The sequence below is a fragment of the Leguminivora glycinivorella genome, chromosome 2 (assembly GCF_023078275.1).
Source record: "Leguminivora glycinivorella isolate SPB_JAAS2020 chromosome 2, LegGlyc_1.1, whole genome shotgun sequence".
Lineage (NCBI taxonomy): Eukaryota > Metazoa > Arthropoda > Insecta > Lepidoptera > Tortricidae > Leguminivora > Leguminivora glycinivorella.
Window position 1 is genome coordinate 8,294,108 of NC_062972.1, and position 15,877 is coordinate 8,309,984.

A 15,877-nucleotide genomic window follows, 5' to 3' on the forward strand; every position below is an offset into this window, starting at 1 on the left:
AGATTATTGGGCATATAATAGGCGCATAAAGACTGGTACACAATTATAGTACCTATTATAATGTATAATTAAGTATTTATAGTGTCCGTAACCGTTATTTATCACTCAATTATTGAAGTGATTCTTATTTTTCACCTTGCAATTTCTGCTGCGTGCAATCCACAAGTCTCTATACAGATTACAGACATTCCCAAAGCCGAGAAGTTACAAAAGCCAACGTTAGGTACTTGGTTCTTACAGTGACCGGTAAAATTATAGTGTGTACTCTTTAAAATTTCTTTCAACTTCCCGTAGTGTTTTTTAGTTCGCAGTTAGACTGTTGGAACTCTGGGTACAGTCAAGTGCAAAAATACGTATCGATTTTATCCGCTCAAAAATATGTACTGAGACCTGTTCCGCCGACATAAAGTGCTATGGGACATATTTTTGATAAGTTGTACGCACCCATATTTTTACACTTGACTGTACAGTAAAATTAAAAATCTTTTGTTAGTATAAAAAAATCCAACGCGGTTACTGTCAGGAAAACTCCTTGACCACCCTAGTGTATATGATTAGGTCTAATCGTTGATTATTCTAGCCAGCATCTTTGTAAAAAAATAGCTCAACATAAGTTAATAGGTATATTATATTTTAGGTTTAAGACGCTACGATACCCCTCATTTCTCCATACAAACGCTCTCGCCTGTTTCCTCTCTGGTTTTTGAAGCTAGATCAATGGTTTTTTCAACACAGACTTTTATTATCAATATCTGTGTCGGACCGTTTTGCTTTTTTTGATATTTTTGTTTTAAAAGGAATTAGAGCCTCTCAAAGTTGGCCAAAACGGCTTAATTGAATTTGCCAGAAAAAAGGCGTGGTATTCAAAACTGAGATCAATTATCCAAAAAAACGAAACGGTCCGACACAGATAATTTCCTTGTCATTCTGATTTCCAAATTTCGTAACGATTGGTTAAGTTTTGGAGGAGGAAACAGTCGAGAGCGGAACCTCGATTTTTGCAGTTTTTACGCGGGATTTCGCGCCTGAGCTGCAGTTGTCCCTATCGCACCAAATTTAGGGGCGGGGCTAAGTTTTTATATACGTACACTGAAATAAAGTGATGGGAAATACTCGACATCTAATGTCGATAATCTAGTGATGTGAAAAGTTATCGATATACTACGTCGAAATATCGACATACCGTGTTTGACGAACTTTTTAGTTAGAAATACGTACTATTATATGTTCATATTTAAAATTGGTGGTCCAAAAAAGACCAGTCTGCTCCGAGACCACGGGGACAATGCCGTCCTTGAAACGTAGGAGGTTAGTGTTTAAAACATAGTAAATACGCGATTAAGTCCCGTTTGCAATTTTAAATATGTGTAAAAATCGTGAAAGTTTGAATCTGTATTATATATTCTGTGGAAATACTAAGTCCATATTTTTATAAGTATAGGTACGTAACAATTGCATACAGGTATAGGTCTATTTTATACATGCATAACTTTTCTCGTCATTGGTTTACTAGTAACAATTATAAAGTTATGCTGTATTTTACGATAGATTCCACGAATATTAGGCAACTATTTGGTATTCGGTTTTTTCAGCCATTTTGACGAAAATTTGGTATTCGGTCATCATTGTTTATTTATTACTATTCTGCCGAACACCAATTAGGTAAGTAGTTATATTAGTCATATTATATGTACTTATTTTCACACAATAAAAACAGACATAATATTAATAATTTAAGTCACGTTTTAAAATATTTAAAAAAACGATGGGCCTTATTTAGTAATACATAGTTTGTTCAGGTTGGTACCAGTACCTGCCCTTAATAAGGCCCAGTGCTTATATTTCTTCTAAGTTTTATCAATCATGCCGTTTTGTATATTTTATTCGCAGACATAGAATCAAAAAATGCCCTAAATAGTTACTTCTCTAAATAAGGCCCATCGCTCGCTTCTTAAGTTTTATAACTTTGTGTAAACATTGTGTTCATGAATTCAATCATCAATTTTTGTGATAAGTATTTATACTGCGGTCTGTCGTCTAAAACACATTTATTCAGGACTATGCATTTAGGATATGGCACTCTAAATTAGAGGGGTTCAAGTCTTAACAAGCAGTGCGTCAAGGTCAATGTGGTCAAGATAGGCAGACTTTATTTCATATTAAGTTTAAAGGGACAAAATTAGGTACTTAATTAAAGTAGTGTGGGGTAGCCTGCTGTCCTACGGGGCAATAAATATTATAATGTATTGTATTGTGTTTATGTGTATTGTGTATCATAAGTACTGGGCGTTTGCGGGGTCGCCTTCCACTCTGAGGCCACCACTCAAATACTGGCGCTGTTGATAGCTCATCTTTGAAGATTATATCCGATCCATCTCTATTTCCGCAGCGCTACTTCTTGGGTATCGAAGGTTGTGAACATGTGGATACATGGGCGGAATGGGCCTTATTTCATACCTGCATCAAATAAGACCCATAGTTTTTCTGTTTAATAATACTTACTTTTTACTTTTTTACTTACTGCACGAAATTTTTGAACCATTTACACTTATCAAGTTATAAAATGTACATAACATTTCGAAACTTAATAGCCGGGCCTTGTTTGCATTGACATTACATATGCCCTTAGTAGGTAGATGAAAGGAGTATTACCAACGTTTTAATTCTGCGGTAACAAAAATGCTTTGCCGAAAAGTATAAATAAGATCTAAATAATAAAAGTATATAAAGTATCTATACGTTTAAATAGCCTAGGTTTAAATATAGCTGGAAAATTAGTTAAGCATTTTTATGGTTGGTATGCATGTTGGTAACCACGAAAAAATGCACATTTTATTACATTATGATTATGGTAAGTAATTAAATAATTATATAAATATTGGGGACACCTTACACAGATCAACTTAGCCCCAAACTAAGCAAAGCTTGTACTATGGGTGCTAGGCGACGATATAGCGCAGGACACCATCGCGAGCGCAGACTTCTGGCCGAAAGGTGTGGTTTTTCGGCGATTCCGGGGCAACTTGCCGAAGCCTACACCGGGGCAAACGATGCAACGGAGCCACGCTGTTACGTCATCGCCCAAATAAATTGTTTAGTTTTAAACTTTATTGTTTGTTTTCTTTTTCATGTTCTTACTTACTGTTTTTTTTTTCTTTTTTGTTATCTAAGTTTCGTGACGCATTGGTTTTACTGTAATGTCATGTAAACATGTTTTTACTAATAAATAAATAAGTAATACATACTTAAATAGATAACATACATACATACAATCACGCCTGTATCCCATAAAGGGGTAGGCAGAACACATGAAACTACTAAAGCTTCAGTGCCACTCTTGGCAAATAAGGGGTTGAAAGAAAACGAAACTGTGACATTGCAGGGTCATTATTTCAATGCATGAAACTGTGTTCAGACTTGATGTGCAGAAGAGTATACGTAGTAAATGATATTTTATTAACTTTACGTGTTTATTTTGTTAATACTATTATCGTCCAATAATGTTTTTTAGAATATTGTAAGATGTTTTTCTGAAATTGCCGATTTACGTAATAAACATCACGCTACGTGGTCAGTTCGGATGAGACATCGTCTACTGCTCACTACTGTTAAAAATACATATTTAGCAAAAACGCAATGTTAACTATATATACTTATGTGGAAGTAAGTTGGCTATATATAAAACAAAAGCACAAAAAATACAGCAATGATGAATATCAATATTGACATGATTTAATTTGTTCCTAAAACCATCATCACTCTCGTGGTCACTCATATTTAGTAATATTTTTGGCAAAAAAACTGGTCACATCGTAGTATTTATACGTTTTAAATACATTAGCAACACCGATACTCTGCGTGAAAAGTTTGGTAAATAGTTGGACACCGATGACGGACATCATTTATGATTAATAAAATGATATTGTATCTTGTCAAGTCTGTGTCAAAGATCGTGCGTCACTTTTGTTGACTTAAGTTTAGGTAAGTGTTTAATTATTAAATTATATTAATATGCTTAATTCACGCTTTCTGGGGTTAATTTACACGTCGACCATGTAATTCCGTTATAACTTAAAAACTATTTAGTATAAATCCGTTAAAGCAGACTATCGTCACTTTCGTGGTCGTCACTTTCGTGATCCGTCACTTTCGTGGTCAAAAGTCACTTTCGTGGTCGGACACGAAAGTGACTTTTGACCACGAAAATGATGCATCGGGAGATGAATTTGTTAAATTTAATTATTAAATTAAAGTTCTTTGTAAGATATATGCTTATAATACTTTGACATGTGTGACACCTATATGTAGAAATAGTACGAAGTGGTAAATATTAGTATTTTGGTGATTAAATTAATAAAATAAGTTTTACAGTTCAATCATGCCAAAATGTCTAAAAAAAATTTAAACGGATGCCAATGTCATTCATAGCAGAAGTAAGGTAGTAAGCTAGAGAAAGATATTAAATAAGAAAAGAAAATGGATTATTATTTTAAAAAAAATACTGTACTAAGATACTTACTTCTCGTGAACAAAGCTACGCGAAAAAAAAAACTGGAGGGATCGAGCTAAACGTTACGGGGATAGAATAAAGCAAAACAAGCCAAATATACTATTTAAAAGAGTTATTAGAGAAGAAACGCCACCTTAAAGTGAAATATCAGAATATAACCCGTCCCCTTCGCGCGCGTCTGCGGGTAAAAAGCGACTCTTAAAAATCGCAGAAAATTAAAACACGATTATGTCGATTATTTAAGAAGAAAGGTGCAAATATTAGACACTAGATTGGCAAATTTAAATGACAGATAAGAGAAAAAATACAAAAAACAATTTAAAAGAGCAAAGAAAAGCTTGAAAAAGGAAATAATATGAAGATCAAAACAAGATACCCAAGGAAAAACGAAATCGATTAGTAAACTTAGATTAAATAAGACATAGTTAAGTTTTATTTAGAAGACATCGATATCTGTAGATATCGGCTGGCAAAAAAGAGGAAATAAGCTTATTAAACAAATACACCGTAACGTTCTGGAACAACGCGATCACAGGAAAACCTTTACTCGGAAAAACCTTATTCGAAAATCATCTATGTGACAATTCAACTGAAAGTCGGGATGTTTGATATGAAAGTGTACAACATGCATACCATACCGATCTAAAAATAATAGGTATCACATTTAAAACAATATTTGATTCAATTACAGTGATTAAATTCAGACGTTAAGGCGTAGACTAAGTTGGGTAACTAAAGTGATGATTTGAATTCGTCACTTTCGTGAGCAAGTCATTTTTATTTTTTTTAATGAACGTGCAATGTTTATGTCAAGTTCATTGCTACCTGACTGATTGCAATCGATGGTTCCTAAATCATGTTATAACTGTAATTTCTATTATATATGTAAAAGGCTTAAAATCTGATTAAGTGTTATTTTTCGTGGTCATCATGGTCACTTTCGTTACCACCAAATACAGTTTTTTGAGTTTTTTTTACATAAATAATTATTTTTGATCTCTAACACCATTAAAACTTTGATTTGTATATCTGACTACATCCATAATAAACAAAAAACTAAAAAAAAAGAGCATTTTTGTTTTTGAACATTTTTAGAACCCCTTGAAATAATGACCCTGCAGTGACAGGTTGCCAGCCTCTCGCCTACGCCACAATTTAACCCATATCCCATAGATAAATACAAAACCATACTTAAATAGATAAATACATACTTAGATACATAGAAAACATCCATGACTCAGGAACAAATATCTGTGCTCATTACACAAATAAATACCCTTACCGGGATTCGACGAACGACGAACGACGACGGGAATCGAAGACAACATTAAAATTAGGTAGTTAATTAAAGTACTTTGAAGTAACCTGCTGTCCTACGGGATAATAGTACATTACGATACAAGTGCGTAAAAAAGGAAGTTCGAAACGAGTGGCGATAAATTAAAACACGACCGAAGGGAGTGTTTTAAATCGACACGAGTTACGAATTTCCTTTTCGCACGTGTATCGTACGACGTTTTTCAGTACAGATGAGCCTCCGAAGTTTCGACCTGCTATATTATGAACCACTTCTCGCACTAGTGCGTAAAAAAACACCATCTGTACTGAAAATATTATAATATATATAGGTATCCATATATTTTGATTCTTTTCCTTCTGGCGACCGTCCTTTGTCACCCATGTTTCACAACTAAAGAGTAAGACGAAATTGACGAGTGAAGATGCTCTGACTGAAACAATTACTTTTCATATTATTAATGTTTACCATTACACACAGAGCACAATCTCATCGGTAAATATTGACAATTTTACTTTATTTCGACGTGCGTTTATCATAGCGCTCTTGAATAATACGATTTTGTAAAGAAAATATATCCTAGATACATACTATCAATTGTGTCGCTTAGTTTCAAACTTGGGTACTTAAATCCATTCTGCTTTAAGATTGAATATATTAAAAATATATATTAACCTTGTAGCAGAATGGATTTATCCAGGTTTGAAGTTAAGCGACACAATTACGCTTAATTCGGTATGTAAGAAATACCTTATTTTTTGTTAAGTTACTGATGGGCCTTATTTCATACATGCAGCAATTTGGTAAAAGTGCACCTACTTAATGCACAATTGCACATGGACCCAATTTTTTGACCCATTTACACTTATCTAATTATAAAATGTACATAACATTTCGAGACTTTTAACCGGGCCTTATTTGTATGTAGATTACAGATGCCCTTAGTTGGTAGATGAAATGAGTGTTATATACGTTTTAATTCTATGGTAACAGAAATCCTGATATGTAAGTATAAATAAGTTTTAAATAATAAATATATCAAAAGTATCTATACGTTTAAGTACCGATACCTAGGTTTAAATTTAGCTGGCAAATTAGTTAAGCATTTTTATGGTTGGTCTTGTTCTGTGCTAAGCCTTGTATTTCTAATGCTAGGTAGGTAATATGTATTATACACAACACTAGAAAATTAGAAATATAAGATGCATATGTAGCTTTCCATCTGAAAAAGGTCCTTATGCTTCATATGCAATAAGATTTTGTTTGGCAGATTTTTTGTTAGAATTCTGCTAAAAAGTTCTAATTACCTTGGAACATAATCTGGTGTCTGGTAATATAATAGGTACCAAATTGTTACCTAGTTAAATTTTCCTACGCTGTCACTTCTGTCAAACATGTGCAAAAAAAAGAATAAGATTCACATACATTTTTGGTAGGTAGATACTGTCAACCAATTATGTAGAATCCTAGGCCACTCTAGAACCCTGTCGTATTGACACCGTCATTTATTTGCTACAGAAGTCAGTTTTACTTTTACTGTGAAAGGGTCTAGATTGGCCAATGACCTAGGATTCAGATTAATTGGTTGATTGTACGTACCTACTCCTATAATATGGCTTCTCTTTGAAATCGAAAAGGTTTTAGCTTTTTACATACCGAATAACTTTATTTCGCTAACAATGTGACTCTTAAAAGAAATCATCTTTTAAGATAATCACATTATTTAAGTAGAAATTTTTGCATGCTATAAATAAGGCTAAATGTGTGATACTTGCAATTATTATGATATCTACTTTTGACCACATTTAATGCAAATACAGAACTTTACTTTACTTTACTTTTACTTTAGGCGTTGTATTTAAAGGCACCTTCATACCGGCGCGAATAAAAAAAATGTGCATACTTTCTTAGTAAAACGTCCCACTTTGTCGGTTGCTAGATATACTTGCTATGAAGCCGCTGTGTCAGTTTATTCATATATGAGTGTGTTTAGTAAAACGTCCCACTTTGTCGGTTACCATTAAGGCGAGATTTACTTGTATCTTTATATGAATTAAGTGACAAAGCGGCTTTATATCAATCGACAAAGTGGGACGTTTCCGTGCACACTCACATATAAAGATACCTACTTAGCGACAAAGTGGGACGTTTTACTACACAAATATTTATTGTTTCTAGTAAATCTAACTACACTCTACACAATATAAGTTAGCTCTAGATCCAAAGATTCATTCAAATCAAACCAGCAATTGTAAAGATTACTGTTTACAGAATGCAAAGTGAGGCGTGGCAGTGATTTTCATTTCAACGCGTAACCAGTGTAACCACCCAGGAATCCAGGGTTTCCTAGGTCACGGCTGGGAACCAGATCTAGTGCGATAAATTTAGATTTCCCAACGCTCAAGATATTGGCAGTGGCGCATAAAATATTCCATGATGATTGTAAAAGTAGGTAGGTAGGTAATAGGTATATTTATCTATTTATGAAATTGGTTATTGACTTTGTAGTACATTTTTAATTCTTCGTCCAGACTACCTACTTATCATCATTAACTTGTAATTATGGTACTAAAATTATCAATATTATTAAAATATTTGACAATAACAAAAAAATAATGCCTTTAGGTACTTGTTTTGTTAACTGGGTATATAGATAATATGTATCTAATTAAAATAAAGTTCAGTAGATGTGGTCAAAAAAGTTGGTTGTTAGTCATCTATTAACTTAATACTTTTACAACCACAGAAAATTAAGAAAATTAATTTTAATACAGGTACTAAAATTATTAAATTGATTGTGTTTCCACTTCTATTGAATCTATTTAGAGTTTAATTAAAATAATCAAATCGTCAATGATTTTGAAGGTTATAAGACAGCAATTATAAAACTATAGTTTACAAACATTTCTAATCATGACACATACACCAAAATCATACACAAACACGCACTATCAAACGCACAATATTGACGACACCACAGCTGCCGCGATGATCGATCTTATCCAAGATGGCGCCCAGACAGGCGGGTAACGTGCGCTTGCACACCTCCGCCGCCATTGCCCGTCAAACCGTTTCCGAATCCGCGCTTTTTCACTTATTTTTTTTTTCACTTCACTATGCTTTTTAGTCGCCAGCAGTTAATTAATAATTTCCATAAAGCAGCGGTTTTGCTTTTTTAACAACTTTTTGCTAATTTTACATATTATTCTTGAGTTGCTTCATTAACGGCACAATCTTTTTTTTTTAAGTTCTCTAAAATCTAGATTTTTTTCAATTTTACTTGGAGACAGACGTGTCAGTGCTTGGACGGTTTGTTGAATACTAAGGTTTAAAAAATGCGGTATTCAAAACAGGGACCATAAAACATAATATTCTCCCCCATTATTAGTTCACGGATCGCTATTATGTCCATTTTTGTGTGTATCCGTATCCGTGTTTGTTTTGGTGGTGTGCGGTAGACGGGCCAATTTCTGAACCAAAAATTCCAAAAGGCCGTATGTTCATTGAAATTACTATTAATATTAAGTCCTTTTAATTTTTTACGGCAATTTGAGGGTGCCATTGCGTTCTATTGAGTAAGGAGCTTTTAAACTAGTGTCTATTAAGGTAGTTTCTTTTGTTGAAAGTTGTAATGAGCAATTGAAACTGTTAAAGTTAAACAAAGAATGGTAATTTAAGTTTTCTAATTATTATCTTACAATTACAAAACATTTTAATTTTTTTTTCGCAACTATTAACGACTAATCGGTGAGGATGAGGATTTTTTTTTAAATAGGTAGGTTCATTTATCTTTTATAAAAATTTTAGAACCTTAAAATAATATTTTGTGACTTTATCCCAGACCTTAATTTAGCATCACTGAACATGCAGAACGTAAAACTGATGTAGAGTTACCATCCTGACGGACCACTTCGACGCTATAGCTACGTTTGGATGTTTGAACTTATAAGGATAAACCAAAGTTGCCTTGTGTTGTTTTTTTTATTAATTATAATTATATGTGTTATATTTAGTCGTAGATAAATTTATTTTATAAACCGGACAAAAAAACAACCGAAGTAATTAATAATACCTACTAAAGAGCCGTTGTTAGAACCTATTTAATATAATCTCATTTTATTGTTACCTTTTATACATAAATTTAATTAACATAATGTTATCAATTTTATGAGGTCACATAAAACATTTTTTTTTTGCCACTAACTATTTCCAAATTGCCTTTAAAACACGGCCTTACGTTCCTAGTTAGCCCACGGAAAAATCACACTGGCACAAAACGATTTCACGCAATAACATTCAAAAACCAAGTAACTAGTCATTACAATATCTCATTTCCCTTTAATGAAGGAGTATTTAAATGTTCGGCCGCGAGCATCATTCGGTCGCCAATTTTGGAACCAGTTTTAGAAATTATAGGGTCAGGTCCAAGGCTGGGGTTAGATGGTTAGCGGCTGAAGGATGGAACGGAACGCAACTTGCAACATTGTATCGAGTAACACGACTGCGTGGATTGAAAAAAATATGTTCAATTGTTTTTTTTTCCTTTTTTTGTAATTATTTTATATAACTCTGTGGGTACAGATTGTATGGCGTTTATAGGATTCACTTTATAGCGTCCGTGGTCAATGGGTGACTCCGGTTCCATATTTTTATTTCATGACTTCATGAGTACCTATCGCGGTGACTGATGTCAATATTATTTTTTATCGCAAAAATAATTAATACCTACTTATCTAACAAAACTGTAACATGGATTTTTAAAATCATTGTTGATAATGTGTTGCATTTATGGGAAAAAATATACATAATAGTTTGTTTACTAATGAAATCAATCAAATTGAGTCATTTGCAATTTTTCAAATTAATTGCTTCTTGTCATTTGCCTTTTAGATAATTGATAATAAATGTTTAAATAATCATCGCTTAGTGCTTCAGTAAAGTTCAGTAAGGTTCAAGTATTATCAATAAAAATAATATTATAATTATCAAGTAGGTACTGATAATAATTTTAAGTATTATTTAAGTATTAATAAGCAAACTGAAAACAACATCTTTAAACACTATTTTAATACTGTTTTCTCTTTTACAGATATTGTATAAAAATTAAGACACAGACAATACATATCGTTTAACTGAAATAAAAATGAAATCATTAGTACATGTGCAACATATTCAAAATATTGGCTTTTGATATTGGCTCCATTGGCTATAGACGCAAAAATTTGAAACAAAAAATGCAAAGATTTTTTTCCGCAAGTTTTATCATCAGATTCAGGTATTTAAAAAAGCCTTGTACTAATTAGGCTATTTTTACTTTACAGGTGTCGTAAAAATAGCCTAATTTTTACAAGGCTTTTTTAATACCTGAATCTGATATGTAAATAATTGATCATAAGATCAAAATATCCATTGGCTCTGTTACAGACGCAATCATTTGTTGAAATTAAAAAAAAAACGTCAGAAAAATTTATGCCGACATATTTTACTTTTTTCAGACATACGTGTAAATGAAAACATAACAAATTTTTTACAATTCTTTTATAAAATCCTCTATTTAGGGCTTAAAGCCTGCAGTGAACGCGTGTCGGAGGTTGCCGCGCGCGTCCTTGTATTGTTTTCGCGGCCCATTGCGTGCACCAGAGTGAAATACGGCCGACAGACCGACTACTTATTTTTCTTTTATTATTTTTTTAGGTCGTGTTACTTAATTTTATCAAGTCGCATGAGTTATGAGAACCGGGACCACACGCGCGTCGCATTAATTATGCGTGAGTTTCCGTGGTAGTGCTAGCTTAGATAAATGGGATTCCGATCTCTGATTCTAATTCGAGTTTCGTCTTATTCGACTTTGCGGTTCAATAACTTTTAAAAATATCTAATTAGAATCCTTTTGGAATTAATATTATTTGACTAATCAGAATGAAAGTTATGAGCTTTCTTGTAAATCCAATCTCGATAGACATCATGCGGTGTTTGTTCTCATTAGCATTCTAAATTCGAATCTGACAAATTGCGGGATAAGTTTTTTTTTATTTGCGTAGGTACTTGTTGATTTTTTTATACACTTCCTGGAGATATCTCATATTTGACGATGGTCAGTGGCACTCAAGTTAATAATAATGCTCCCAAACTAGATCGGGTCATCGACCCGGCGCGCGCGCTCCCGCCATAACGCGGGCCGCTAAAATGACGCTTCGTGTTTTAAAAGTGGTACTCGTGTACCTCGCGGTAGCAACTAACTATGCTCTTGGGGGCACTGTTATGATGTGGAATAGTTTTTTTTTCTGGTTCGTGGACGTAGGAAATATAAGATTGAGTAATTCTGTCATAAAAGCTTTACGAAAATAAATCTACATTTTATATGCACCTAAACGTATTGTTAAGGTGAATGAATCAAAAAATAGGTGGCCATTTTATACATTTGGTGAATCGAACTAAATTGCATTTTCGCCAAATATGTCAAAAAATTACCTATAGTTTATTTCTCGGGTTGTTTATTATGTTGTATTTTATAGTCGGCGGTAAGTATGCTCAATAAATTAATTTAATAACGATACCATTAAATAAAATATATGCCATGATTTTCAAGTAAATTTAAACTTGTAAATAATTGCATTAAATAAGTAAGCAATATGAATTACTAATTCTTAATGAGCCAGTTTACACTATTATTACAGAACAAGTTGTGTAAACAAGAAACCAGTTTTGTGTCTCTAGAAATTAACTGCTTTAAAAAATTAGGCGGTTGCAATAATTAGATTCCCTACAGATACCAAAGGTATCAATTTATGCAATTAATCAAATGACTTAATTTCTAAAATCGGTGCCACTGCCAGTTTCTTTTTTCTCAATCGGCTGAATGCACTTGCTCTACTCTGAACTGTGTTGTGTAGTACGCACAGTTACGGCGTAGCACTGTATCAGACGCGTAGCACATCTTATTTGATTTTCGTAGCGTTGACGCAGTTTTATTGAATTGGACAATACATAGATTCACATGCCTATTACATTTTTTTATGAACATTGGATATTTTAATATAAAAAGTGCAGTTTCTAATAACAGAAAAGTCTCTTTCAACACTGGCAGATTCGGTCACTGTTGTACTTTAAACATATTCGGTTTCAAGTACTTATAAATTAATTATTATAAATTAAAACCGAGTCAAATATTACATTTTTAGTTAAAATATTACCTACATTTTATGTAGTAATTATGTAGTAAGGAAAAATAATGCTATACTGCCAGATAATTTAAAGGCCAAATCTGGTTTGATACTATGGGCAAAATAAAAAGACTATTTGAAATGTAAAATGACAATATACGATTTTTATCATTAGTCATTTTTGTTGTAAGTAGAGATGGGCCGAATATTCGGTAAATATTCGGTATTCGGCATATTCGGCAAGTTTTTCAATGTTCGTATTCGGCCGGATAGTTCGGTTATATTGCCGAATATTTACCGAATAAACAAAGTAAATAAATAGCGTAAATTGTTTCGTAATTCTTGGGATAATGACATCCTATTTCAGGATTCTGAGGACCAAAGGGGGTTAAAAATGCGTTAAATATAAGTACCTACAATAATTATGTAACAAAGTGAAAATAACGTAGCTTAAGAAACAAAAATCAAAATTTTCTTATGCACTAAATTATAGGAACATTAAGAGCCTTAGTTAGTACCCATTACCAATCATTGAAAAGTTTTTAACTCTAAGCCAGGGTTTAAAATATAGTGGAAAATATAGTGGAACCGAATATTCGGCCGAATGTTCGATTCTGTACCAGCTGAACCGAATGTTCGGCCGAATATTCGTATTCGGCAAAGTCCGTATTCGGCCCATCTCTAGTTGTAAGTACTATTATTGGTTATAAGGACAAACCTTAAATGCTAATTACATAACATTTTATAAATAAGACCTCATTGCGCATTTAAGTTTAAGTAATGTTGTGTTATAAAATTTAATTTAAATAATTTAATAAGTTATTTAATTTATTGAATGTTAAAAAAAAATAAAGTATGCTATTTTCATAAATTAACAATGAGCCGAATATAAGTGTTTGGAAAAACTCAACCTTGAATTAATTTTTCCATAATCATAAATTAAATTATATGTAAAACAATCTCATTAGTGTAAATAAAACCTTAAAGTAGGCATTTAATTAAAATGGCTACTTATTCACGCCATAAAACGTGCATTTATAAACATTTAAGAAGGTGCAAATTAATAATGAGCCATTCAAATGTAATTTTATTGTTTTATCGACGATCAGAATTCTTTTATGAGGTCTAATTAGTTGAGTTGAGGTCGACGCCAAAGTCTTCAGATAATAAACGACACTCGAGTCTCAAATCTGTCGCATCAATAAAAGTCTGACGAGGGTCGTCCGTTTTATGTGCGTTTTATTGACACTTGAGCCGAGAAATCGGCCACTACCTGATAGCCCGTTCTTATTGGATTCCTACGAGATTCACGGACGGCCCATCGCGGGGCTTTCGGGAAGCGCCATTTTAGCGCTTTTACTTTGAAGATCGACCTATATGGTATGCGGTCGAGTCAATGATTAATTATTGAAAGTTACTAATTTATTTACGGTTTTACATAGATAAGTTATAATTTTAATTTTTAATAGACATCAGTTATGGAAGATTTTCTAACGGAGATTAAAAGTTTTATTTGTTCGGTTAGGTGGTGAGATGAGACTGACCTGCTATGGCCATCCAGGGGTAGAAGGTGTGGTTGGTGGGTTGGTGCTGGACGGGCTGCGCGGCGGCCGCGGCGGCGCCCGGCAGCGAGCACTGGTTGCCCCAGGGCAGCGCGCGGCCCGGGCTCGATGACTCGCTGTACCGCGCCTCAGGCGTGCAAGCCGCGGGCCGCACCAGCGCGCCCAGCCCCGAGCCCCAGCCCTCCTTGCCGCCGTACCCGTTCTGCTGCTCGCCTCCGGTCTTCGAGCAGTCCGCCTTGCCGTACTGCTGCTCCCCCGCGTACAGCTTGCACGCCGCCGCCACTGACGCGTCGTACGGCGAGTCCTGCGGTCTCGGCTGGTGCAGCCCGTGCGGCTGGGCGTACGTCAGTCCCAGCGGAAACCCTCTGTACTGGTCTCCGCCGCCGCCCCCCTGGTGCACTCCGTGCGCCCCGTAAAAACCACCCTGCTCGAAATAAGAGTTCATCTTCGCAATCACTATCGTCACTCAGTTAGAAACACTTATGTCATCGCCGTGATAACGCGACCTCCGCCAATGTCACTCCTAAAATCCAAAATTAATTTTCGATAATTTTATTGTCGTCGTTATACGCTTAATACGTCACTCGAGCGTCATAATGGGCCTCGTCGGCGATAAACGAGTCGATGTGTGTTTACTTTTTACGATTATTTTACGACTCGGTAGCGCGTGCCGCGGGTTTTACGAGTTTTTAAGCGGTTGTCAAAGCGAGCGCGATCACGTGGTCGGTGCTTTATTTTGGAGCGTGCGAGACGCGGGAGGCGTGCGTCGCGAGCGAAGTTTCGGGCCGTGTTTGAGCGAGCAGCGGTCGTACTGTAGCGGCGCGACCCGGCTCTCGCAAGCTACTGACTGAAGCGCGACTCGCGAGCCACGCCGCCGCGCCTGCCTCCGACCGAGCCGCGCCAACACCGTACACCAGCGCCGTCCCCTTTTTAACCGACTTCAAAAAAGGAGGAGGTTCTCAATTCGACTGAATTTTTTTTTTTTTTTTTTTTATTTTTTTTTTGTATGTATGTTACTCGATATCTCCGACAATCGTAGACCGATTTTCAAAATTTTTTTTTTGATCGAACGGGTATAACCCCGAGATGGTCCCATTGGCACCAAGTCGTGGTCTGATGATGGGATCTTGGAGAAATCGAGGGAACTCTTCAAATGTTATAGGCACATGTAATGTTTTTTGTGTATTTTTCAAAGGTGCACCAGTATTTGCGCCTGATGGTAATAATTTTATGTGGCTGAGCTGATGATGGAAGGTCAACTCCTCAATGGTTAGGAGTTAAAGGACAATTCTTTCACTACTGTACATATATTCGGACTGATACATATAATATCACTAGGAACCAC

At 34.8% G+C, this 15,877-nt stretch overlaps 1 protein-coding gene across 2 annotated transcripts in view; it reads right to left on the reverse strand.

Annotated features, from left to right (window-relative positions):
* Positions 1-15,447, reverse strand: part of LOC125236137 (homeotic protein ultrabithorax) — a 216,207-nt gene extending 200,760 nt beyond the window's left edge. For both annotated transcript variants that reach the window (XM_048142845.1, XM_048142838.1), the window contains exon 1: positions 14,515-15,447. In XM_048142845.1, coding sequence (XP_047998802.1) covers positions 14,515-14,977 — 463 coding nt within the window. In that variant the 5' untranslated portion in view covers positions 14,978-15,447. The remainder of the gene's footprint in view (positions 1-14,514) is intronic.
* Between the last annotated feature and the right edge of the window lie 430 nt (positions 15,448-15,877).